The sequence below is a fragment of the Pelophylax lessonae genome (assembly GCF_965119305.1).
Source record: "Pelophylax lessonae genome assembly, chromosome: 1".
In the NCBI taxonomy this organism is placed as follows: domain Eukaryota; kingdom Metazoa; phylum Chordata; class Amphibia; order Anura; family Ranidae; genus Pelophylax; species Pelophylax lessonae.
In genome coordinates this window covers 675567185-675594352 of record NC_138768.1, presented here as the reverse complement: position 1 = coordinate 675594352, position 27168 = coordinate 675567185, and the positions used below count along the sequence as shown (strand labels likewise).

Sequence of the window (27168 nt, the reverse complement as noted above, 5' to 3'; positions counted from 1 at the left end):
TTTTACAGAAAACTTGGAAGAAAGATACAATTTTTTGGGCTTTCAGTTCAATATACAGAAACTTTCAAAAACATTGCATTTCTGACAAGATGGTTCTGTACTTCAAGATGGTTCTGTGTTCAACAGTTTCTCTCCTTAAAAAAACTGAAAATGTTTTTTATCCTGAGACTGGGTTCACACTGATGAGAATTGGATGTGGGTTTTCCCCGCATCCAATTCGCATTACAGTAGAGTGTGCCGGGCTCTCAATGGAGCCGGTTCACACATCTCCGGGGTGGCTGCGGAGCGCACTGAAAAAGGGTCCTGTGCGTCTTTGGCTCTGTTTCAGGAGCAAATTCAGGCAGAAATTCAGACTTGATTTGCACCTAAAACGGTGAACAGACACGCACTGCACCCCAGGCATGAACCCACGGCCGCATCAGTGTGAACCTGGCTTTAAAAATAAAACCTAATGCGGCCATTGTTTGCAAACAACTGAATAGCCATAGCTTCTCTTCCCATCGATTTAGATTCAGCTTGGATCACATTTCAAACTACGATTGTCCACTACGGAATAAAACTAATTATTTTGCAGCAATCAGCAGCACTTAGATACTTTGTTCATAAATACAATTATATTTTGATTGATCAGATTATGAATTTATAGGATGGGGGAAACAGTGACGCAATCAATAACTTCCGATTGTAAGTGAATATTGTTTTTTTAACTATTGATTGAAATTCAGTTCCCAATATGTGGCATATTGATCAAATGGGGTTTTGAGTATAGATCGATTGTTTCTTCAGAGAAGATTAATTGAAAATAAATGTATTCTTATATTAAAGCATGTATGTCCACCAGAAGACTGCATTCTTATCTCTAATCTCTTGGAGATTTTGAAGCATTTCTTTCAGGTGGTAGACCTGTGTTTTACAAGCTTTTTACATTCATTTTTGCACATGTATCAAGCTTTGGGCGTTTGTTTTCTGGGCTGGGTAAGGGGAGGAGAGCAGTTCTAGAGTAGGACAGGAGTTGCTCAGATGCAAAAATAGACCTATCTCATGTATACAGATGTACCCACCAATATGGAAGAAAAATATATTTCCAATATATTTAGGGAAAGAAAATTTTGAAATATATTGAATATGGCCAAAATTGTAGAATTTCAAATATATTTCCAATATATTTTGGAAAAATAAATTAAGAATGTGTTTTTAAAATATATTTAAAATATATTTTTCTTCCATGTGGGCATATCTGTAACAAGCCTTTAGGCCAAAAAACACCTAAACCTGCACATAAAAAAACCCATGTACTTTTTTTTGAGTGTGGTTTGCAGGACAACAGAACATACAGTACAAGCAAGAACAAGGACAATTAGAAAGAATGGCATTCTGCATGTTAAGTGAAGTTAGGTGTACGGAAACAAGCTGAAAATAATAACTGGTGGCACTTTCTGTTATGGAGTGACAATGCTTGGTCTGCTAAATTCTACTTGGTTACTTCATTTCATTAAGATATTACTTTATTCCAGCAACTCTTATTTTAACTTAAATAGTTGTAGCGGGGTCTTCCATTATACAAGTTCTAAAAGATTGCTGCTTGACATTTGAGAGGAACTCGGCTCCATCTAGTGGCCAAAAGGACACATTGCAGCGGCTATGGAATGTCTTTTGATGTTATTTTCCTTTCAGGAAGTTGAGCAGTCTTCATCGCCCATAGTGCTTTGAGAATACCAGGGTGCACTGCTGCACCGCACAGCCTTCTGGGGGAAGCTTTATAAAGGAAGGGAGGAGCCAGGCTCACTCTCTTGGGAAAGACACAGTGAGACAAGCAGGATGCGAGTGCTGTGGGCTGATGCTGTATGCTAGGCCGAAACTCCTGGGCCTTAAGTGACTAAGTTGCAGTGTTTCATCTCCAGTAGAGGATCCCTCCTGGAGGTCCCATCGATGTTCTACAGAGACCAGACTCATCCACCCCAAATACCTAGCGCGGCTGGTGACAGAGGCCAGAGACTGAGACAGCAGCGGAGGCTTCCTGGGAGACAGTCCTGTTGGTGAGAGGGCACCTGCCCAAAAACTGACTCTATCTATCAAAGAAGTAACTTTAGTCAGGATTAGCCTTAGAGTAGTAGAAGGCAATATACCAGGTGGCCCAGTACATCTCTCACAGAAGTTTTACCGGCAATCCTGCACAGACACCCCGCGGTGATTACTAACTGTTTGCTGCCATTCTCTCTATTGATCACCCATCCTCAATGTGGATTACAAATTGCGAGTGCACCAACGTTGCTAGCGAAGATATAGAGAAGAAACAGCGGACTCAGATAGGTCTGACATTCTGATACTGTGTCTAACTGAATGCTGAGCCTTATCTCCAAAAGTATAATAGTGATTAAGATGGCGGTCCTATAGGCTCTGAGACATTTCCTGAAACAATTAATGTGCCCTTGAGGAGTGATATCACAGTATTTATCTTATCTTTGATTAATTAATTAGTATACCCTTTTACAAAGTCATATTTTACTGTATCGAAACTGTTTATTTGATTCACAGTAAATAACTTTCCTGTTTAAAAGCAAGCTTGTGTGTGGTCACCTTGTATTACCCAGAAGGACTGCAGCTGGAGAGAGGTAACAGGTCATTATTATTTATTGAAGTGTTATATTCCAATCTGTGTAGCCATTTGGTATTCCAGTCCTATTCTGGGTCAGTTGTGCCTAGGGAGGGTTCGAGCCAATTCTGTGGGTTGTTAGGCAGGACGTAGACCCAATAATCTAATCAGCAGCTCCTGCGGGGGTGGTGCTACATAGTATTAGAAGTGTGTCCTGAGCACTCTATCTGTGTCAGATTCTTCATGTCCTGAAGGCCCATTACAGGGTAAGAAAGGTTAACCCTGGGGTCATCTGATCACGGCTTCTGTTATAATCAGGACTTGAAGGAAAGCTGTCATCATGAAGGTCCTGTGATCAGTTCCCAAATGGCATCCAGAATCTTTGAAATACGATCATCGGGTCTGTCACCAAGATACACAAATGCTCACATCCGATTTGAAGCTCTTTTATTGGGAGTCAAAAACATTTTATCTAATTTTGGATTAGAGCGAGGAAGGATTAGAACTGCTTGTTTTTCTTTTTTGCATAGCCTATCCGAGGCTATACAAAAGAGACAGACTTCAGTGGACTTCTCTTAATTTTCCCAGTATAGAATGTGCATCAACAGGAAAAACAGGAATTATAATTGTACATATTCTTAAAAATAGACTATGACTAAATAAAAAAAAAAACTATCAACCCCTACTAAGCATTTTATACTGCTGCTGTAAAGCGAGATGCGATCATGTATAGTGTGGTGTGATAAAATGCAGAATGTCTGCATTTTAGCACAGCCCCAGGCTACATTGCAGTGTAAACAGGACACAAAACTATTTCTTTCTGTTTTCTTGTGGTGACCAGCATTTTTTCAATGCAATAAAACGCCGATCACCGCACATAGGGTGAATTCAGCCCTAAACTGCATTCCCATGATCTTCCGCTTGCCCACTCTGGTTCACCAAAGCAACTTCATGTGTGTCCAGTGCCATCTTAAGAGCAATTAAAGGGCCCCGGGCAATGCAGTGCACTGGGGCCCCGCCTACACAATCACCCACGGGAATAAAAATGCAAATTATCAATAAGGCGATATTTATTGGTACAGCAGTTACATAGTAGCTGAGGTTGAATAAAGACAATAGTCCATCCAGTTCAACCTGTGTAGGTGTGTGTGGCTGTAATCATCTCTCATACCCCTGAATGTTCTGATCCTTGAGATGTACGTCTAAGAGTCTTTTGAAAGTAGCCATACTTCCCGCAGAAACCACCTCTTGTGGTAGAGAATTGCACAATCTTGTAGCCCTAACAGTAAAGAATCCCCTGCGTTGCCTGAGGTTAAAACGCTTCTCCTCTATTCGCATTGTATGGCCTCGTTTCCTCATGCAATCCTTGCGACTGAATAGCTTTTTTTCTATGCTGAGATCACCATTGAGGTATTTGTAAATTGCTATCATGTCCCCTCTCAGGTGTCTCTTCTCCAGGGAGAATAAATCAAGCGATTGTAAACGCTCTTTATAATTAAGGTCCTCCAATCCCCTAATAAGTTTAGTTGCCCTTCTCTGGACTCTCTCCAGCTCCAACACATCCCTTCTGAGGACTGGCGACCAGAACTGGACAGAATACTCCAGATGCGGTCGGACCAGTGTTTTATAAAGTGGTAGGATTATAGTTTTATCTCTGGAATACATCCCCTTCCTTATGCATGCCAATATCCTGCCGGCCTCCGCAGCTGCAGCTTGACATTGCATGCTATTGCCAAGTCTATCCTCTACTAAGACTCCCAGATCTTTCTCCATTTTTGATTCCCCTAAAGTTTCCCCCCTAAAGTGTATTGTGCTTTTATGTTTTTTAGTCCTCAAGTGCAAAACCTTACACTTCTCCACATTAAACTTAATTTTCCATGTAGTTGCCCACTTTGTTATTTTGTTCAGGTCATTCTGTGAGATATCTGCCTCATGTTGTGAAGTTATTGCCCTGCCCAATTTTGTGTCATCTGCAAAAACTGAAATCGAGCTACTGATCCCGTCCTCAATCCTATTTATGAATAAATTGAACAAGGTTGGTCCCAGGACTGAGCCTTGTGGAGCCCCACTTACCACCCCAGACCAGTCTGGATAAGCGTTATTTATTACCACCCTTTGGACATGCCCTTTTAACCAGTTCCATATCCAAGAGCAAACATTGTGGTCGATGCCTGCAGACCTAATGACAATGCCAGGCTAATGACAGTTTCCAAGTTAGGCGGCTGGGTCCGGTGTACACACACACACGGGCGGGAGTCAGACTCGACTGTTCTGTGTGTGCCTGTTCCTGTGGAGATGGACAGGCATTCCTGCAGTTGTGGGCTCCCCCTCCATGGCCCAAGTGGCCTGACAGCTGCGCAGGGCCAACAGGCACTTGTCACTTGCTAAGTTCAGGGGCGGGATGCACACCAGAATCGGGAATGATTAGGGGTTTTAACCCTTCCCTACTGTATCCAAAATTAAAAAAAATAGGTTTTGGCTATGCATTCAGTTTAAGTGGCTGTTACAACCTTTTATAAGAAAACAAAGAGGTATAGGTTATTTGGGATTGGGTAAGGGAGACCAATATTGATTTATTTACATTAAAAGCTTTAAAAGCTTAACTTCAGCCCAAATGTTTGATTAAAGGGTTATAGTCAGTGGTGGAACTACCAGAGTCACAAAGGTCGCACTTGCAACCAGGCCCTGGTGTTTAACCACTGTGGGGGTGCCTGAAGGTTTTTCTGTAGTTGCACTTAGGTTGGGACTCAGGAGATAGTACACTTACTGCCATAGTAACCGCACAGTGAACCGCCCACCCAGCCAAGGGGGAAGAACTGGAAGAGGTCTCCACTGTGTAAGGAGGCCCCATCTTGGGATAGCTGTTACTGGAGACACGTGCAGGGGACACTGAGCCTGCAGGGGGAAATGAAATGAGCGGACACTGATGGCATGTGCGTGTCACTGATCCCATCCCCACCCAGCACTGCCACTGATCACTTCTGCCCAGCAATGCCCCTCTTCTCATCCCCCCAGCACTGTCACTGATCCCATTCCCCTCCCCCCACCACCACTGATCCCATTACCCTCCACCATCACTGATTCCATCAACCCCCTTAGCATTGCCACTGATCACACCCTTCTCCCACCTCCACCATCACCACTGATCAAGCTGTTTTGAAGGGGGGTTCCCTTTATGGTTTCTTGCACTGGGGGCCATGAAGGATCTAGTTACACCTCTTTTTATAGTCATTTTCAGATTCATATTGAGTCTATTGACATCTGTGTCCCCATTAGGGAGTTTCCCCTTAATTTTCTGTCAGGGCAAGACTTGATGTAATTTCTCTGCAATGGCAACACGGACCAAAGCAAAATCACAGCATAAAGAAGGAGAGTTACAGATGCATCTCATAAAATTAGAATATCATCAAAAAGTTCATTTATTTCAGTAACTAATTTCAAAAAGTGAAACTCAAATATTTTATATAGATGCATTACACAGAGTGGTATATTTCAATCATTTCTTTCTTTTAATTTTGAGGATTATGGCTTACAGCCAGTGAAAATCCCAAAATTCAGTATCTCAGAAAATCAGAATATTACATAAGACCAATAAAAAAAAAAAGGATTTTTAATACAGAAATGTTCGGTTACTGAAAAGTATGTCCATATACAGTATAGTATGCACTGAATACTTGGTCGGGGCTCCTTTTGCATGAATTACTGCTCAATGCAGCTTGGTATGGAGGGGATCAGCCTTTTGCACTGCTGAGGTGGTATGAAAGCCCGGATTGCTTTGATAGCGGCCTTCAGCTCATCTGCATTGTTGGGTTTGGTGTCTTTCATCTTCCTCTTGACAACACCCGCACATTCTATATGGGGTTTAAGTCGAGTTTGCTGGCCAATCAAGCATAGTGATAACCATGATCAATAAACCAGGTATTGGTACTTTTGGCAGTGTGGGCAAGTGCCAAGTCCTGCTTGAAAATGAAATCAGCATCTCCATAAAGCTGGTCAGCAAAGGGAAGCCTGAAGTGCTCTAGAATTTCTTGGTAGAAGGCTGCGCTGACTTTGGACTTGATAAAACACAGTGGACCAACACCAGCAGGTGACATGGTTCCCAAATAATCACTGACTGCTGAAAATTCACACTGGACCTCATGAAACTTGGATTCTGTGTCTTTCTACTCTTCCTCCAGACTATGGGACCTTGATCTCCAACTGAAATGCAACATTTCCCACAGTCCGTGATGATTTGGGGAGCCCTGTCATCTGGTGTTGGTCCATTGTGTTTTATCAAGTCCAAAGTCAGTGCAGCCCATTGCCAGGAAGTTCTAGACAGAGGCGGCTCTTTAATTAGGCAAATTAGGCGGTCGCCTAAGGCCTCGCACTCACACGGGCCTCGCCGCCGCCTAATTTGCCGAGGTAAAGAGCCACCTCTGAGGCTGGCAGCAGGGATCTCCCTGCAATCAGCATAGTCCCGAGTCCCAGCCGGTCTGTAAGCGGTAAAATCCGCTATGATTCGGGGCTGAGATCAGGAGCAGCTCACCGAGGATAGGAGCTCACTGACACTCCGGATCACAGCCAGATACTAGAGCCGTGGTGCTGACATCTCCGCCTCCACCACAGACCACAGACGGGGAGGAGAGAGAGCTGTTTCTGCTCCTCCTCCCGCCCTCTCCACCTGTGCTGTCCCCACCCACACTCCCCAACATTTTTCTCATCAGAGAAGATGAGGTGTGGGCGGGAAGATTGCAGACCAGGAACAAGAAGAGGAAAAATGGCACCTGATCCCTCCATCCTATCCATCCACTCCCTTCTCCTTCTAGTGAGTACTCTGTTGTAAGGGGCACCCTTCCTCCATCCCTCTCATTCCTTTCTTTCTCCCTCCCCTCTTTCTTTTTTCATTCTCCCCCTCCCTCTTTCTTTCTTTCTCCCCCCCCTCTTTCTTTCTTTCTTTCTTTCTTTCTTTCTTTCTTTCTTTCTTCCTTGTTCCCTCCCCCTTCTTTCTCTCATGAGAGCACAAATCCTTCTCCTTTTTGTATTGCTATACAGACCAGGATCCCCCAGTTTCACCCCAGTTCTTCTCTACCCATCCCTCATCATCTACCCACTCCCCCCTTTTTACCTCCTCCTCCTTCTCCCCTATCCCATGGTTCCCAGTCCCATCCCTCTCCTATTTATCCCATGTGATTGCCACAGTACACATCCCACCCACACAAGCAGCAGTAATTCGATGCTCGGCCTCTGGGTTCTTCCTTAACCCCTACAAAGGAGGTGAGTGGGGCCTCACGTCTAAATTCTGCCTAAGGCCTCACAAAACCTAGAGCCGCCTCTGGTTCTAGAGCTCTTCATGCTTCCCTCTGCTGACCAGCTTTATGGAGAGGCTGATTTAATTTTCCAGCAGGATTTGGGAAATTTGGTTTAATCATGGTATCACTGTTAGTTGGCCACCAAACTTACCTGACCTAAACCAAATAGAGAATCTCTGGGGTATTGCCAAGAGGAAGGTGATAGACACCAGACCCAACAATGCAGAGGAGCTGAAAGCCACTATCAAAGCAACCTGGGCTTCTATAACACCTCAGCCGTGCCACAGGCTGATCACCTCCATGCCACGCCGTATTGATGCAGTAATACATGCAAAAGGACCAAGTATTGAGTGCATACTATACTGCACATGGACATACTTTTCAGAAAGCCAACATTTCTGTATTAAAAATTCTTTTTTTTATTGGTCTTATGTAATCTAATTTTCTGAGATACTGAATTTGGGGTTTTCATTAGCTGTAAGCCATAATCATCAAAATTAAAAGAAAGAAATGTTTGAAATATATCACCCACTCTGTGTAACGCATCTATATAAAATATTTGAGTTTCACTTTTTGAAATGAGTTACTGAAATAAATTAACTTTTTGATGATATTCTAATTTTATGAGATGCACCTGTAACTCTCCTTCTTTATGCTGTGAGTTTCACTTTTTTCACTTTTTGAATTTAGTTACTGAAATAAATTAAAGTGGTTGTAAACCCACTTTTATGACTTTTACCTATAGGTAAGCCTTTAATAAGTCTTAACCTATAGGTACTGTAAATATCTCCTAAACCTGCACCATTTAGGAGATATTTATATTGCATGCAGCCGATGACGTCATCGGAGCATACGATCTGAAGAAACGGCCACCTGTGCAGTTTCTTCAGAGCCCTGTGCCGTGACCGGCGGCTCCCACGCGCATGCGCGTGAGTGACATCATGAGCCTTTGGCCAGTAATACAGCCAGAGTCCGCAGACCCAGAAGGAAGATGGGTGAAGATGGATGCGGCTGGAAGTGGGGACAACGAGGGCTTCATTGCAGGTAAGTGTCACATAATGTGCTAGTATATGATGCATACTAGCATATTGTGCATTTACTTTGCAGGGAAAAAAAAGAAAAAAAAAGGAAGAGTTTACTTCCTCTTTAACCCACCTGTATATCTTCTGACAGGGATTTTATTGCTTTCGTGCATTATTGGTTTTGAAGTAGATTTATACTGAATGATTATGAAAGAGTTGATGTAAATGCAAGGAATTAAAAATCCTTTGTTTTCGGTATCTTGTTAACATCTCCTATATTGGAAGGAAACAGCTTCATATATACAGTAGATGGCTTACTGACGTCTGTGGAAATTATGTTTACTGTTGTTATCCTATACCCCCAGCAAAGAAACATCCTCAGAACATGTCTGACATGACTCATATCCTCATGAGTAAGCATTAGTTGATCTAAACGGCATATTGTTAGAAATGGTAACACAGTAGTTTGTAATACAAATGTGTGAGGGACACAAGAATGTTCTACAGTACACTGAAGTCACAACAAAAAAATAATGTTTCAGTATATTAGTGTTGAAATCAAATCAGGCTTTCTCATTTAAGCAAGGTCGATTTATTTTTTTTTACAGTACAAAACGGATCTATGGAATCTTTTATACAGGCATTATATGCATTTTTTTTACAGTACAAAACGGATCTATGGAATCTTTTATACAGGCATTATATGCATTTTTTTTACAGTACAAAACGGATCTATGGAATCTTTTATACAGGCATTATATGCATTTTTTTTACAGTACAAAACGGATCTATGGAATCTTTTATACAGGCATTATATGCATTTTGTGTCCCTTGTTATTTTGTCAGTTTATTATAAATATACTATATTACATGAGGCAATATATACAAGGTGTGGAATGTTTGTTGCCACTAGCTTGCCATCCACAGAGCGAATGTGATGAAGAGACTGGGGAGGGTGGTGGAAGGCTCCATTCCCAGACACAGTATTAGCACAAGGCCTAAGGCAGCGGAAAGAAACACGCTTCTCTGGTCTCTGATTATCCTCTTGACAGTCTCACAAAACTAGAAAACAATGCAAATATTTGTTAGAGTGATTATATATATATATATATATATATATATATATATATATACACAAGTAGTATCAAAGAAGTAACAATTTTAATGATTTTCCCACAGTTATCAAATCTATACATGAACCAGAATTTGGGACATTTTAAATATCACGTTTCATAAATGAAAATCCTTTTTACCAAGGAATATAAAACCTACAAAGGAGCACATCTTTATAGGCTTACTCCACCATACCATTGCTGGCCCAATACACATGGATAATAAGGGTCTTAAAATCTTTCTTCCTATTGTTGCAGAAATATCATAGCAAAGGAATAAAGGAAACTAGGCTTTTAGGACATGGCTCCCGGAGATCTGGCAACAAGGAGACATCAGCCCATCTGTGCTTAAAGCTGTATCAAACCCAAAACCAAAAATGTACTATAAGGCAGCTTACCAATCATTAGATGTGGTGGCTGTGACAAACTCACTCAGGATAGTGGCTTTTAGAGGGGACTGCAGGCTAGCCTCTTGCCTACTGACTTGTGAGGGAACACTGCTCTTTGTGGGGTGTATGCTAGGGGGACCCTTGGAGTAATGTTACTTTGCATTAAAGTCCACATCTCCCCAAGACACACAGACTCTGAGACTACAGGCTTTGGATCCACTGAGCTCTGCCCAACACCAACAGCAGCTCCAGCCTCCCTGAGAGAAGAGGCAGTTGGCCTTTCTGCTACACCACTGACAGGGACATGGGATTTCCTGCCAGCAGCATCTGTGGAGTTACAAGAAAACTTCTCCAGCTGAAGCTCTGATAACTGGACAGAGGGTCCAAGACCTCTGCCCTACACCTGCGGCAGTTCCCTAGGCGCAGGGTGAGAAGGTAACGGTCACTCCCCAGCAGCAGATCAGGATCCAGGGGGAGAATGGGGAGGAGGTTGGCGTCCTCTCTCCCTAACAGTCAGTCAGAGCAGAGGAAACTGCCTCTCCTCCCCAGCCAGGATCTGTGCACCTGGGAGACGGTACCAGAGAAAGGTTGTCCCAACAGCCAGATGAGGGTAAGGAAGATGGAGCAGTCAACTCCCCTTTCCAGCAGCAGAAGGCACCCCAGAATGATAACACCAACAAAGCAGAAGAGCTGGCAACAGAGCAGAGTGCATCTGGCCTCTGCCCTCAACTAACAAAAAATGGCTTCCTGAGAAAGTTGATGGGACTACAGTCTCCACTGTATACCCTATGGATGCTGTCGGCCAAAATCCCCAACAGCATGACGAAGTGAGCCCAGCCACCCTGTCTTCTCTCCAGCGTCTGGAAGAACTCCAGGGAGAAGGCCCAGTCCACGCTTCTCCCCAGCGGTGGGTATTTTCTACGAGAGAGGCAGAGGTTGACTGGGTAAGTAATGCTATGTTTGGGACAATTTTTTGGGATACTGTGTGGGTACGGGCATTGGGGGACTGGAACTACAGACTAACTTTGAAGTCAACCCATCTGGGGTCTCTTCCTGTGTTAGTCTCCTTCCGAAAGGGGAGAAATGTGACAAACTCACTCAGGACAGGGGCTTCTGGAGGGGACTGCAGGCAAGCCTATTGCCTATGGGCCCGGGCTTGTGAGGGAACACTGTTCTTTGTGTGGTGTATGCTGGGGGGACCCTTGGAGTAATGTTACTTTGGATTCAAGTTCACATTTCCCCAAGACACACAGACTCTGGGACTCTAGGCCTAGGATCCATGTTAAAGGCCTAGCTGCCTATTGCCAATAGGGGACTTCTCCACACAGTCAGATTCATGACAGATGCTAATGTCATCAGCTCAACCACTAGTTTTGTATGGGGGGTGGCTGTAATACCTGATACCTATGTTCAAAACTGAAGGAAGCGGTATTCTGATGGAAGCACACAAGCACATTGTGGGGTCGCATTTCCGTTACAGTGGCTACATTCATTTTCTTTTTTTTATGCTTTTTTCTCTCTATTTTCACCTGGTGATCTGGCCAGTAACAAACCTCCAGTATTAGAGTGCCCCAAGGGAGCACAAGGGGCACATTTGGACACCAGCATTGTCAGTCTGGGGGGGAAGGGGGTGTTAGATGTACCAGTGGATTTAGATACACTAATAAATTGAAGCCAAACTTCAGCTCACAGTTTATAAGCAGTTATAGCAGCTTTTCCCCTTTTGGGAAACAAATACAAATTGATCATTGTAAACACCCTGTCAGTGGTAAATAGTTTTTCCCAACCCTCAAACTGCTACAATTGCAGAACAGCTTGTTCTGTTGAAAAACAACAGACTTAATGGCTGGATTACCAGGAGAAAATATAAGAAAGAAAGTAAAAAATACTCATAAAAGAAACTAAAGTCTGTCAATCAAATCCTGTGAGCGGGGGCCGGGCTGAGGGAGCCTACAGGTGCAGCACCATAGGAACTGGCTTCTCATGTGAATGTACAGAAAACAGGAGCCTAGAGTGCTAGTGGGGGACCCCAAAAGAGGAGGCTCAGGGCCGCTTTTTGCAATACTATTACACAGAGCAGGTATTACTTGTTGTTTTTTTAATTTTAAGCTTTACAATCACTTTTAAGTATAAGTAGAAACATTTTTTATCTTTGGATATAGTGAATACGGATTAGAACAACTGTCGGGTTTTTGTTGCTCTCCGTGTTCCTGTTAGGGAGATTCATCCTCTCCATCTCTCTTGTTTACTATTATTACTGAGAGTGAATGTGAAAGAAAATCCAACATTTTGGGTTGTTCCAATAACAGTAATAGAGGGAAACCCTTCATAATGGGACACTAGTTCTGTTGACCCCGGTGACAGCCAGGGATCTCCCTAAGAGAAATTTCTTCTCACTTTCTGTTTTGGAAACAGATGGCAAAAAACCTGACAGGGGTTATAACCCTTCCTTACTCTATCCAAAATGGAAAAGAAAAGTTTATTTAAGTGATACAAAAGGCACAGCTTTTTTAAATAAAAAAAAGATGTTATACTTACCTGTTCTGTGCAACGATATTGCATTGTAAGGTCACATCCCACCTTTTCTGGCAGCCCCTGCTAGTGCTGTCAACTCTTCCCTCCTTTGGGTGCCTCCTGTAGCCAGGGCCGGATTAACATAGGGGCTATTGGAACTGCAGCACCAGGCCCCCTCCCTTGAGATAGGCCCACCCAGCCAGCAGCATGAGCCTGATTTCTCCTGTCCATAAGCATCTATGGGACAGGAGAAGCGATTGGTAAATGTAGGGGTGGCTGGCTGCACCTGTGTTGGTTCAGTGTGAATATTACAGTGTCACAGAGCACAGTTCCCCCTGCACAAATGGAAGAGGAGAGAGGCTGGATTGGCTCTGCCTTCTCCCGTCCCTCTCCCTCTGTGCCCGCACACACCAGTCGGTACAGTGAAGTGAAGGAGCCGTGTGGGGGCGGGAATTTATACACAGAGCAGCCGACAGATACAACATGAACATGATATGTGAGAGTGATAAGCCTCCAGGAATCATCCATATGTAAGCTCAGTGACTGGACTCTTCCTCCAGCCTCATTTCTTCTCTCCCTCCCCCTCTTTTTAAACTTTTTCTCCAGTTTTAGCTGTTAAAACTGCAGCCAAAGTATTTAGAATTGTGTCATCAGCCTATGGTAGTACTTAGTCCTTTGTGCTTTTAAGTGGGTTCACACTGGTTTGCTATGGTTTGTCCCATTGCATGTGTATCTGCAGTTTTCCTGCGTTTAAGCCACAGACTTATTAAAGCTGAGTTCCACCCTGGAATTTTTTTTTTTTTTTTTTAAAAATACCCCCGGGACAGTCAGGGCTAGTACATTCCACAATGGCTAGCCTCTGATCTGTCCCGGGTTGCACTTACCTGTTAGGACAAATACTTACCTTGAAAAAGTCTTGTCCAGCGCTGCCATCTCAGATGTGGGCAAGCTTGAAGCCAGTGCGATCCTCTTCTGTGTCCTCTTCCGCCTTCTTCGGTCCCACGATGCCCTGCGCCGGCCCCGCCGTCACTTCCGAGCGCGCGCGTCATCCCTCCACAGCTTCTGGGCATGCCCAGAAGCTGTTTAGAAGGGGATGACGCGCGCGCCCCGGAACTGACGTCGGGGCCGGTGCAGGCGCAATGATTCCTGGGAGCGATGACGTTCAGCTCCCAGGAATCATTGCAGAGCCAGGAAGTGATGACGGGCCGCGGCCGAGGAAGGAGGAAGTAAGGTAAGTATATTTTCTTCGCTACGAGGTAAGTAAAAAAAAATGCGATTAGCCATTTGTTTTTCAGGTGACCCGGAGCGAGAAGATGGAGGTAAGTATAAAATTAGGGTGGAACTCCACTTTAATTCCTATTAGGTTGCATGTTTTTTCTGTATTTTCTGAAAGCACAACAAAATGCCTGCATGCTGCATCTTTGGTACACTTTCAGAAAATTCAGCAAAAACTTGCAACCTAATAGAAATCAATAGGATTGCAGCTAAAACTGCAGGTAAAACACAGGAAACTGCGGATACACAAACAATGCGGCCAAACTGCAGCACACTAGTGTGGACCCAAAGGCTTGTACACACTTGCAGCAGGCACTGTCACTAAACTGAAAAGTGACAGGCAGTGAGAAGGTGATATCATACCTCTTCACTGCATGTTTTTACCCCCCAAATGCCAATTCATGCAGGTAATAGTATGGTTCACTTTGAACCCCACCTTATTTCTGTCGCTCTCTTTAGGTATTCGATCTGCTCTCATCTTATTTTCAATACTTGCAATACCTTTAAAAAAAGGAATTGAAATAAGGTGCAAAGTGAATTTCTACACTTAAGCGGAGCACTTCACATAACATTTTAAGACATTGTTAAAGTATAACTAAATGCATTTTTTTTCTAGTTTGTTGATAGAGTGGAGAGGGATTAGATCCTCTGTCAGGTTTCCATCACTGCCTATGTCCCTGTTAGGGAGATTTACCCTCTCTGTTTGTCTCTATTAGTCCTGTTTACTGTTATCATCAAATGTGGAAGTAAATGAAAACCCTACATTTTGGGTGTCCCCAGAACAGGAATAGAGAAGAAATAATCCAATGGTGACATTAGTTCTGGTGACAACCAGGGATTCCCTTACTTTGAAGGGATTTTCTCTCACTTCCTGTTTGGCTATGGGACAGGAAGTGAAGAGAAATCTCCTCAATGGGGCACAGATTGGAAAAAAAAAAAAGCTGACAGAGGTATGAGCCTTGTTTCAGACTATTGCAAACACAGACATCGCATGCGATTTTTTATCATATTGCTATGCAGATCACATGGGATGTCTGTGCAATGCGAATTCAGCCATACATTTTGTATGTCTAAACTCCCAATGCATTCCCAAGAAAATGCTGCAGGAACCTTTTTTTTCCCCACACTGTAATCGGATCCCATGCGATGCAATTCCTGTCCAAATTCCCAGTTTGCACTGCGATCTGCAAACCAATCTGGGGGTGTCATTACCTTTGTTTTGACACCGGCAGCTGTTTGCAGAGTGGAGTGTGAACTGCCTGCAGGGAGATGCGACGCGGGAACCCGCACAGGAATGGCGGTGGCTCCCGTATCGCAGTAGTGTGAACCCAGGCTAACCCCTCCTTACTCTATCCAAAATAAATAAAAGCTTTCTCTTTGGTTACACTTTAAACCCAGAGACTGGTGGCCTTTTAATATTAGTAGGAATAGTATTGCACATAATATCAGAGATATACAGAACGTCAGTTTTGGGTGGAGTAATATTTTCTTTTTGGTGCCACACTATATTGCATTATTGTTTGATACACAGGATTTAAAATGTCCTTTTGTTAGGGTTTACATCTCCCCCACCCCCCTCCCTTCCTCCTCCCTGTCTCTCCCATCTTCTCCCTTATGGCACAATAATAATGAGTATTATGTGGGTACAATGACGTTGGCATGAGTGTGCAGTGTATATAGTGACTAAGATTCTGTTTAAAGTGGAGTTCCACCCAAAAGTGGAACTTCTGCTTTAAGGCCTCCTGACCCCCTGATATCCCACATTTGGCATGTCCTTTTTTTGGAGGAAGCGGGTACCTAGATTTGACAGGTACCCACTCTCACTTCCTTAGCAAAAAATTGTTTGCTTTTTTATTTTATTTATTTCCATAAAAAGGCCCACCAAAATCTTCAGTACCAGGCCCATGATGCTCTTAATCCGACCCTGCCTGTAGCAAGCCAGGTGCTAAGGTGGCACCCGTAGTGGAGTCAGAGACAACACTGGAGTGGTTACATGAAGCCAGGTAAGTTTTTATTAACAGAGGGGGGTAAGACTGTTAGCAGGGCCTTTTGTGAATGTATTAGGGTAAAAAACATTAGGGGAGAATGTATTAGGGTAAAAAACATGCTATACAGTGCAAGTAACTACCTGCTTGGATATGAACTGAATGAATTATTTAAGCAATCCCCACACTAAATAGATTGTGCAATCGGACAGTAACATTTGTGATAGCTTTAGAGGTAGGTGTATATGAGATTTTAAAAGCCCATCTACATTTGGGTGTGCTTGGCACAGTCTGAACTGGAGTCAGTGTGACCATACTACCTGCAACGTTTAGCTGAATGCTTAAAGCTTCTCTTCATGATGTGCTAAGCATAGCCAGGTGCAGGTGTAGTTAGACCAGCCTTTCTCAACCTTTTATACACAGAGGAACCCTTGAAATATCTTTCAGGTCTCAGGAAAACCCTACTAAAAATTACTTTATCTGCAACTCATGATATATTAAGGGTGATGGTCAGTGAGAAGAATGCTCCTTACAGATAGCTAAAAAGATCAATGGTGTCAATAGGAACTTATCTGAGAGGCAAATAATGCTTAAGGAACCCCTAGCAATCTCTGGAGGAACCCTAGTTGAGAACCCCTTAGTTAGACAGTCACTGACAGCCCACATAAAGCTAGCCTTAGTAGGAGAGCTGTCCACGTCTGAAACCAACTTGTATTTAAGAAAAATGCAAACCAAAGTTTCTACGGGGACAATACCCCATCTACGGACTCACATTGCTATCAACTTTAATCTTGTACTGTGCTTTTGTGCTCTCTCTCAAATGACATGGACTATACATACATACAGACCTTTGAGTCAGTCTTTAATAAGCATTCGGGTCTCTCTAAAATGCCCTTAGGGCAGCCTTGGAGGTTAAATCCAGTCTTGTGGTTCAAGCATGCTTTATCTATTGTCTGTACACAAGGCATGTCCTTAACATAGATGCTGAGCCCTACCATGTGCCCTCTGCGATGCAGATGTGTTTTGCCAATAGTACGGGTCTCACATTTTGACAAACATTGATATAAAAAATACATACTGTATACAGATTTCCATTTTTACACCCAACTAGCTGTCACTCTGGGTTGCAAAATCTGGTGCAGGTCTGCATAGTAACCAATCAGCTTCCAGGTTCTTTTGTCAAAGCTTAATTGAACAAGCTGAAGTTAGAAGATGATTAGCTACTATGCAGAGCTGCACCAAATTTTGTACTCTACAGTTTTAGTAAATCAACCCCAATATCCTCTCGTATTCTAAAGGCTTAGGGTACATTTATTAATTTTAAACATTTATTTATTGGATAGCTAATAGGAAGTTTGTCATTGTGCTTAGCTTACAGCCAAACCCAGCAGTCCTGCATTGTACAAGAGAATGGTAAGGGTTCGCTAACATTAGTGTTAGACAGTAGAGAAGAGTGCCAGCTTCCAGAGGAGCAAGGTAAAAGGTATATCACTGTATTCATCATTTCCTAGGAAAACTGAGGAGTTCACCCTTGCAGTGGGGAGGGAAACCTACTGCAAGAGTAAATGATTTTTCTCTGGAGTTCAGCTATAAAAACAGTACTACAATGTATTGCTTTATCTGCAGAACTTCAATACAGGTTATAAAATAAAATTACATTTTGGCTGTTATGACAACATATATATATATATATTCCTTTGCTCCAGATTTTATAAATGATCCCCTCTGTTTAGATCATAGTTACTTTCATCACTATACTACTCTTCGCTGGAAAATGTTGGCTTCAGTTTCTGAAATAAAGCTGGTGAGCTGGGAAAGTGCCTATTAAAAGGCAATGCTTTATGAGCAAAACAGAGTGAGAGAAGGAAGAAAGCTTATAATGTGGTGTGTGTATTGAAACCCAGTGAGAATAAGAATCCTGCTTTACAATTTTGGAAGCAAAACAAATCCTGCCTCAGGAACAGGTTTGTCTGCCAACTTTAGAGCGGTCCACTCTTTACTTGGCACCTGTGATTTCTACCTAAGAACATAAAGATGGAGAGACGTGCCATAACACAAGGGAGGAGACAGGAGACAGAAAAATGGAGAGGTGTGCCATAATACAAGGGTGGTGACAGGAGACAGAAAAATGGAGACGTGTCATGACTCAAGAGAGGTGTCTACAGACAGAAATATGGAGAAAATGATCATAACACAAGAGAATAACAGGAGAAAGAAAGATTAAGATATGTATTAACACAAAGAAGGTTACAGGAGATGAAAAAATGGAGTTGGGGAGAAGTGTCTTCTGTTACAAGGGGGCAGACATCAGATATAAAAATGGAAAGGCATGTCATAACACAAGAGTGAAGGGGGTCTCCATTTTTCTTTCTTCTATTATTAGGGGGCAGAAATCAGATAGAAAAATGGAGAGACAGGTCATAACGCTTAGAGGTATCAGGAGACAAAAAGATGGAGAGACAAGTCATACCACAAGGGGGTATCAGGAGACAAGGATGCAGAGACATGTCATAAAACAAGGGGGTATCAGGAGACAAAAAATGGAGAGACGTGTCATCATAACACATGGGCGTATGAGGGGAGAAAAAGATGGAGAGACAAGTCATACCACAAGGGGGTATCAGGAGACAAGGATGCAGAGACATGTCATAACACAAGGGGGTATCAGGAGACAAAAAAATGTAGATACATGTCATAACACAAGGGGGTATCAGGAGACCAAAAAAATGTAGATATATGTCATAACACAAGGGGGTATGAGGAGACAAGAAAATGGAGAGACATGTCATAACACAAGGGGGTATCAGGAGACAAAGATGGAGAGACATGTCATGACTCATAACAATAGGGGATATGTAGGAGACAAAGATGGAGAGACAGTACATAACACAAGGGGGTATCAGGAGACAAAGATGGAGAGACATGTCATAACACAAGAGGGTATCAGGAGACAAAAACAATGGAGAAATATGTCATAACACAAGGAGGTGACAGGAGACAATGATGGATAGACATGTCATAACTCAAGGGGGTAAGGAGAAGACAAAAATATGAAGAGACAGGTCATAACACAAGGTGGTATCAAAAGACAAAGATGGAGAGACAGGTCATAACACTAGGGCATATTAGGAGACAAAAAGATGGAGAGACATGTCATAACTCAAGAGGGTATCGGGAGACAAACAAAATGGAGAGACATGTCATAACACAAGGGGATATGGAGAAGACAAAAAATGGAGAGATGTCATAACACTAGGGGATATGAGGAGACAAAAATGATGGAGAGACAGGTCATAACACAAGGGGGTACCAGGAGACAAGGATGGAGAGAAAGGTCATAACGAAAGAGGGTATCAGAAGACAAAGATGGAGAGACATGTCATAACACAAGGTGGTATGGAGGAGACGAAAATGGAGAGACATGTCATAACACAAGGGGGTATCAGGAGACAAAAAATAAAAAAATAAAGAGACATGTCATCACACAAGGGCGTATGAAGAGACAAAAAATGTAGAGACATGTCATTACACGAGGAGGTGAGAGGAGACAAAGATGGAGAGACATTTCATAACACAAAGGGGGTATGGAGGAGACAAAAAGATCGAGAGACATGTCATAACACAAGGGAATATCAGAAGACAAAAAATTCAGAGACATATCATAACACAAGGAGATGACAGGAGACAAAGATGGAGAGACATGTCATAACACAAGGGGGTGACAGCAGACAAAGATGGAGAGATGTATCATAACACAAGGGGGTGACAGGAGACAAAGATGGAGAGGCATGTCATTACACAAAGGGGTATCAGGGGACGAGAAGATGAAGAGACATTTCATGATACATTTAGGCAACAGGAGACAAAGCTGGAGAGACATTTCATAATACAAGGTAGGTGAAAGGAGACAAAGATGGAGAGACATGTCATAACACAAGGAGTTGACAGGAGACAAAGATGGAGAGATATGTCATAACGCAAGGATGAGACAAAGATAGCGAGACAAGGCATTAGACAAAGGGGGTATCAGGAGACAAAAAGATGGAGAAAGGTGTCATAGCAGAAGGAGGTAACAGCAGACAAAGATGGAGAGACATGTCATTACACAAGGGGGTTTCAGGAGTCAAAAAGATGAGGAGACATTTCATAATACAAGGTAGGTGGCAGGTGACAAAGATGTAGAGACATTTTGTAATACAAGGGGTAGGTGACAGGAGACAAAGATGGAGAGGTGTCATAACACAAGGAGGTGACAGGAGACAAATATGGAGAGACATGTCATAACACAAGCAGGTGACAGGAGACAGAGATGGAGAGACATTTTCTGATACAAGGTAGGTGACAGAAGACAGAAAATTGGGAAATGTGCCATAACATAAAGGGGTATCAGGAGACAAAGATGGAGAAACGCGTCTCAACACAAGGGAATAACCGAAGACAGAATGATGGGACAGATGTGTCATAACATAATGAGTATCAGCCGACAGGAATGCAAAGTACTCCAATACTGTTATATACTGAATTTGCTTTAATTTGGAGATTCTGTGAAAAAATACCAAAATGTGATAGTAATCAATTTGATTTATAGTGAAAACGTAGAATTTGTGTTTCTTATTCCATTGTTAGACAAATAACTAAAACCCTGAGAATTATAGTAGGTATTAATGGTGTGGTATTATTCAGGATCTTTAAGTACAGACAGTTAACAGTTTGTACCTGGCATAAATGAGAGTTCTGTTCTCATTGCTATTTAATACATTTTACTGCTACTGAGTGAAACAGCTTTTTTTCAAGCAAGAACAGACTATGATTTCATAGCATGATTTCCTGTATGAATAACTGTTTTTGCTGGGTAAAATATTAAGGTTGTTTTCAAGAAAGCACTACTCAACTTAAGTATCCCACCCGACTGTGTACTGTACAGACAACATACAGGGAATTCAGAATGACGCTAATGCCACTTTTCTGGTGGAACCTTCCTTAAGAAGTTCCTGCACCTAAGGCTGCTTTCAGACTGATACAATGTAGTTTGACCACACTGCGGGAGCAGCGCAGTGTACCCCCAGGTTTGTTGTAAGTCAGTTGCTCCTTCTTATAGAGTTCTATTGGGTCCTGCAGTTTTGGTGCACTTATTGAAAAAATTGCACCAAAACTCCCGCATGTTGCATCTTTGGTGTGCTTTCAGAAAGTGTACCAAATCACAGGACCTAACAGAACTCTATGGGAAAGCGCAGCTAACTCGCATCAAACCCGTGGGCACACTGCACTGCTCCCGTAGTGTGGTCAAACCGCACCACATCAGTCTGAAAGCGGCCATAGGCGCAGGAACTTCTTAAGGAAGCTACCACCAGAAAAGTGGCATTAAAGCCATTTTGAATTCCCTGTATGTCATCTGTACAGTACACAGTCGGGAGGGATACTTGAGTTGAGTAGTACTTTCTTGAAAACAACCTAAATATTTTACTAAGCAAAAACAGTTATTCGTACAGGAAGTACTACAGCCCAATTCAGGCAAGCATTTTTGCCAGTGTCAATAACATTACGGACACCTGGGGTAAATTCAGCAAACTGCCACTTTAGGAGTCTATGTTTATGGCAGGGACTAATTCTTAAAAAAAAATTACCACCAGTTCTCCATTTAGGAACCTGTCAGCAATTAGGCCCAACTCTGATCTGGCATAGAGAAGTATGTCAATACTCAGAGCATAGGGCTGTCACTGTCCCCTGGCCCCATTTAGCTGTCACAGAGAGACTCTCCTGCCGAAAGCTAAATGCAAACAGGGGTACAGGTGATGTCATTACCCAAATTTGGGTAAATGGGAGCAAACATCAATACTTCTGGTGCTGTGCCCAAAATAAAATTCTAAAGGATGTCTAGAAAACCCTTAATGAACTCCCCTTATAGTGTGCTGTTGATCATACAATTGAAGGTTGGTTCCACTGGCACTTTTCTTAGCTGCAGGTGGATGACTCAACTTGGAACAGATCTAGCAATGCACATTGATGGGCCCTTCAGAATCTTACAGATAATCAGCATGGGATCCAAAAGGCTAATATTTTGGGAGAAAAGGTGTGGTATAACCACATTAGCCATCCTGGCTGTTTAAAGCTGAAGTTTAAATATGGCTTTTTTTGCACAGTTACATTGGTACATATTGGACCAATACAAGTATGCATGTTCCTTTCCTGTGTAATATGAATATCACTGTAGCAGGCACAACTACTACAGCGATCACTGCTAGCTTCTGCCGTGCTGCAGAGTGGGCGCTTGCTCAGCAAGGGCCCCATTCAGAGAACACTTTTCATTTTTTCAATGAATACAAGCATTTTCTGATTGGACAAGGTGAAAATTGCCTGCCTCCCCAACTCATCTAATCAGAGAAGGCTTTGCATTCATTGAGAAAAATGCAAAGTGCTCTCCGAATGGCATTCGTGCTGAGCAAGTGACCCCCTGTATTTACTATGCAGCAGGGAAAACACTTGGCATGGGACCCGGAAGCTATTAGCGATCGTTGTAGTAGCGGTACCTACCACAGGTATTTTTATCTTTCATGGGGAGCAGCTAGGTATGGCACATTCATCATTAGAATGGTCAAAACTGCCATTAGCAAAAAATGATACATAAACTTCAGCATTAAATCCCAATTCCATTAAAATCTTATTTTAGTTTTGTTGGGACTTGGGAAGAGTTCAAATGTTTAGCTTGTGACCCTGTTGAAAAGTTTTCACCTCACTTGCTGACAGCAGGACAAGAAAAAAAGGGAGCAGTTGTCACTGGGACAATAAGACACAGACAAAAATAATAATAACTTGACGGAGAGTCTAACCTGTCCCTATTTTTGGAGTTCTACTGGAGTGTTTATTCGACTAGAGAGAATTCACATTACCTCCTGTGCCAGACCAGAATAAAAACCTGCCAAGAGTTCTATCCCTTTCTTACTCTGTCCAAAAGAAAAAAGAAGACATTAACCAAAAAGTTATAGCTGGAATTACACATTAACCCCTTGCCACCAGCAAGAGCCAGCCCTTTATGTGGTCCTGTGATTGGCTGCAAAGTTTTGACATAACCGTAATCCCATCCTTCCAGATGATGATTGTTGGTAGTTGACCGTAAGCTGTTGGGGAAGGCTCTATCACAGTTTGGGGGGTGCCAATTGAGTGCACCCCTGAACAAACAGCTACGCATAAATGCAGCAGCTGGGCGTTAAGACCAACCCACTGTGCTGTTGCATATATGCTTAATGCTTTCATAAATGGGTTAATATCCAGCAGCCATAAACATCAAAGGCAGCCCATACATGGATCAATTATCAACAGGTATGTCTTAAAGGGTTAGCTCACCTTTACCAAAAAAACTACCTATGCAGGTAAGGGGCGCCTGTACATAAAAACAAACTGTGCAGCTTTGACAAAAGTTGAATATTGCTCTTGCAAGATGGCAAAACAGGATGATACCATCTCTGGTAGTTTTTCAAATAGGCTTCGGGAGGTACACAAATGGCCTACACCTATAGCAAAGTTATTTCCAACTTTAGTCAAAGACTGAACAGTTTCTTTTTATTTACAGACGCCCCTTATCTGCATATGCAGTTTTTTGGTAAAGGTGAATTAACCCTTTAATCACTTGCCAACTGTGCTATAGCCGAATGATGGCTACAGTGCGGCTGGCTAGTTCTTGGAGGCCGTCATATGGCCTCCCATAATCGCACCGGCTGCTGGGCTTGGGCAGCACGCTCTGTGATTGCAGTGTCACTGCTGATCACAGATTGAGGTACAGAGCCAATCAGGAATGAGGAATGAGAGACCCGGGAGAAGCTCAGCTCTCACGAACATCGCTGGATCGCTCAGGTGAGTATTAGGGGTCCTGCTGCTCATAGAAGGTTTTTTATCTGCATGCATTGAATGCGCGAAGGTAAAAAAAAACCTTGAGCCTTTAAAACCACTTTAAGAATTATTGGGTTGATTTACTAAAACTGTAGAGTGCAAAATCTGGTGCATCTGTACATGGTAGTCAATCAGCTTCTAACTTCAACTTGTTCAATTAGGCTTTGACAAAAGAAAAACCTGGAAGATGATTGGTTTCCATGCAGAGCTGCACCACATTTTGCACTCTTCAGTTTTAGTAAATCAACCCCTGAGTATAATATCTGCACTTTCTCTCTTCTTTATCCAGAGTGTTACAAACAATAACAGAGATGTTAACCACAATATGATCATAACTGATGAAATGGACGTTTGGATAGTTTTCATATTTTCCTACTATTTTAGTAAACAGCTACTATGGCATTTCACATTGGTGTCTTTAATAGGCAGATATACTGTAGCTTTTCTTTGTTGAGCTGGTCAGGGATGTTTATTATTACACCACTGTGAGCAGATTACATTTTCACCAAGGTGGAATAGCTTGGCTGTTATCTTCATAGTAAAAGTTAGCTGTTTGTTTTTGTGCAGAGTGGATGAGAAGGGGAGTGATTTTATAATCACACAAGCAGGACATAACATTTCTTGGAGGCATTTTGTACACAGAACGCCTCTGGGTTGCCATATTGCATTGCATTTTTTACGGAAAATAAGAGCACTGCAAATTGAAAAGGCAATTTTAAATAACATTTAATTAGAATGTGGCTTGTGTTGCAATTGTATGTGCTATATTATTTTTTTTTAATTTGTTATTTTTTTTTCCCCCATGAAAGTGGAGTTACCAGTTAAAGATAGATGCGTGCAATGAACAGTATGTATGCAGCTATGCATAAAACTGCATTAGGCCAATAAGTTCAATATGTATGCCATATCTCCAAATAATACTATCCTACAAAAGCGGAGTAGAATCTTTTGAATGTGTAGTAAAATTCAAAAACAATGTATTTAGTAAATAAATGTGCTAGAAGAAGAGACATATTGTCGATGTTTTCTGTATGACATAAAGATTCAGAACAGATTTGTTCCTATTTTATGTTCATGCCATAAGTTGAATTGTATTTATTTCCTTTTTTTTCTTGCAAACTTGAATAAAAAAAAAAAAAAAAAATGTTCATGCCATTAGTCAATGCAAGAAGAACATCTTATAAATCCAAAAAGAGTGATGCACACTAACGTAATTTACCTTATCGGTCTGAAAGCTCACAGGCAATCCATATCTGCAATAGGTCACAAAGTGCTCGCAGTTATCCCACAGTAGGCTGTATGGCGTGGCCCCCAGTAACTTTTCAGCCCTTTGGGCCACTTCCTCATTACAGAGGGGTTTTGTCTTGAAGCTGCTGTCCATGTGATTAACTATTATGGTTCCACCATAGGCAAAGTCCTGCACCGTGTCCACCCTGATACTGGCCACCTTAGCCAGGACACCCAGGATCAGCCTTTTGTTAGTCACCACCTTGTCAATCAGACACTTGTCATCTGTCAGGGTAGGAAGGATATCTGGCATCAGATGGGCAACCTTGTTATTCCCCAAATAAATCCCAAAGTGTACAAACAGCGTCCTGGGAACTTCTAATAAGTCTCCCCGCTTAAAATAGGAAATGTCCTGATAATGGTGATCCTCCTCACTTTCATCTGACATGCTAAAGAGTTTGAAGCTGGCCACCACTGATATCTTATCCAGGAAAAAGATCAACCAATCTGCCAGGGAGTTCTTCATCTTTGTTTTCTGTCTGCTGAGACCAGAATTAGTGCTGAGTGAGGGATGCTGCCTGGTTCTTGGTTTGGAGAAAATTTATAAGGTTTGGGTGTTATAGAATGACATCACTGGTTACGATTGGCTAGAGGGAATTTGGCAGTGGCTGGAGTGATTTGTTTATGTATCACTGGAATAAAGCCTGCAGACATAAACACTGAGCCCGCAGTAGCACTTCTCCCCGAAGCTTTAAATTGCAATGTGTGCATAGAACAGGCACTCCCTATTACAGACCAGAGATTTTCCACACTACATAACTGAGTGATTCATGAATGAGGCTTCTCAGAGCTTCACAGAAACAAACCTGGAGGGCCTACTACTTATTTCCACTTGCTTTTTACATTTCGTCTTCTGTTAACTCATAGGCACTGCAGATGAGTAAATTGCAATCCATCTTATATTTTACTTTTTCAGACAATTCTCATGTTGCAGAAGATGCAGCTGACTGTCAGGTACGTTTCACATAATACAATTTAAGGAGAATAAACTACTTGAAGACCAGGCATTTTCTGGCACATTTCACACACAGTATCTCACAAAAGTGATTACATCCCTCACATTTTTATAAATATTTTATTATATCTTTTCATGTGACAATACTGAAGAAATGACACTTTGCTACAATGTAAAGTAGTGAGTGTACAGCTTGTATAACAGTGTAAATTTGCTGTCCCCTCAAAATAACTCAAAACACAGCCCTTAATGTCTAAACCGCTGGCAAAAAAAGTGAGTACACCACTAAGTTAAAATGTCCAAATTGGGTCCAAAGTGTCAATATTTTGTGTGGCCACCATTATTTTCCAGCACTGCCTTAACCCTCTTGGGCATGGAGTTTACCAGAACTTCACAGGTTGCCGCTGGAGTCCTCTTCCACTCCTGCATGATGACATCACAGAGCTGGTGGATGTTAGAGACATAGAGCTTCTCCATCTTCTGTTTGAGGATACCCCACAGATGCTCAATAGGGTCTAGGTCTGGAGACATGCTTGGCCAGTCCATCACCTTTACCCTCAGCTTCTTTAACAAGGCAGTGGTTGTCCCCTAAGTGAAAATGTCCAAACTGGGCCCAATTAGCCATTTTACCTCCCCGGTGTCATGTAATTTGTTAGTGTTGCAAGGTCTCAGGTGTGAATGGGGAGCAGGTGTGTTAAATTTGTTGTTATCGCTCTCACTTTCTCATACTGGTCACTGGAAGGTCAACATGGCACCTCGTGGCAAAGAACTCTCTGAGGATTTGAAAAAAAGAATTGTTGCTCTACATAAAGATGGCCTAGGCTATAAGAAGATTGCCAAGACCCTGACACTGAGCTGCAG

At 42.4% G+C, this 27168-nt stretch overlaps 1 protein-coding gene across 1 annotated transcript; it reads right to left on the bottom strand.

The window, feature by feature from the left end:
• Positions 1–9677: 9677 nt before the first annotated feature.
• On the bottom strand, positions 9678–25880 carry LRAT (lecithin retinol acyltransferase). Its single transcript, XM_082256322.1, has 2 exons — positions 25285–25880; positions 9678–9968 (listed from the first exon to the last, which is right to left on the bottom strand). The coding sequence occupies exons 1-2, from the start codon at positions 25816–25818 to the stop codon at positions 9816–9818; spliced, it is 687 nt and encodes a 228-aa protein (XP_082112448.1). The 5' UTR covers positions 25819–25880; the 3' UTR covers positions 9678–9815.
• Between the last annotated feature and the right edge of the window lie 1288 nt (positions 25881–27168).

Bases quoted from the DNA above. Each gene is read 5' to 3' on its own strand.
- LRAT (XM_082256322.1), bottom strand. From the start codon at position 25,818: ATGAAGAACTCCCTGGCAGATTGGTTGATCTTTTTCCTGGATAAGATA. The intron at 9,969-25,284 runs GTAAATTACGTT...ATTGTTTTCTAG, and splicing joins TGAGCTTTCAGACCGATAAG to TTTTGTGAGACTGTCAAGAG.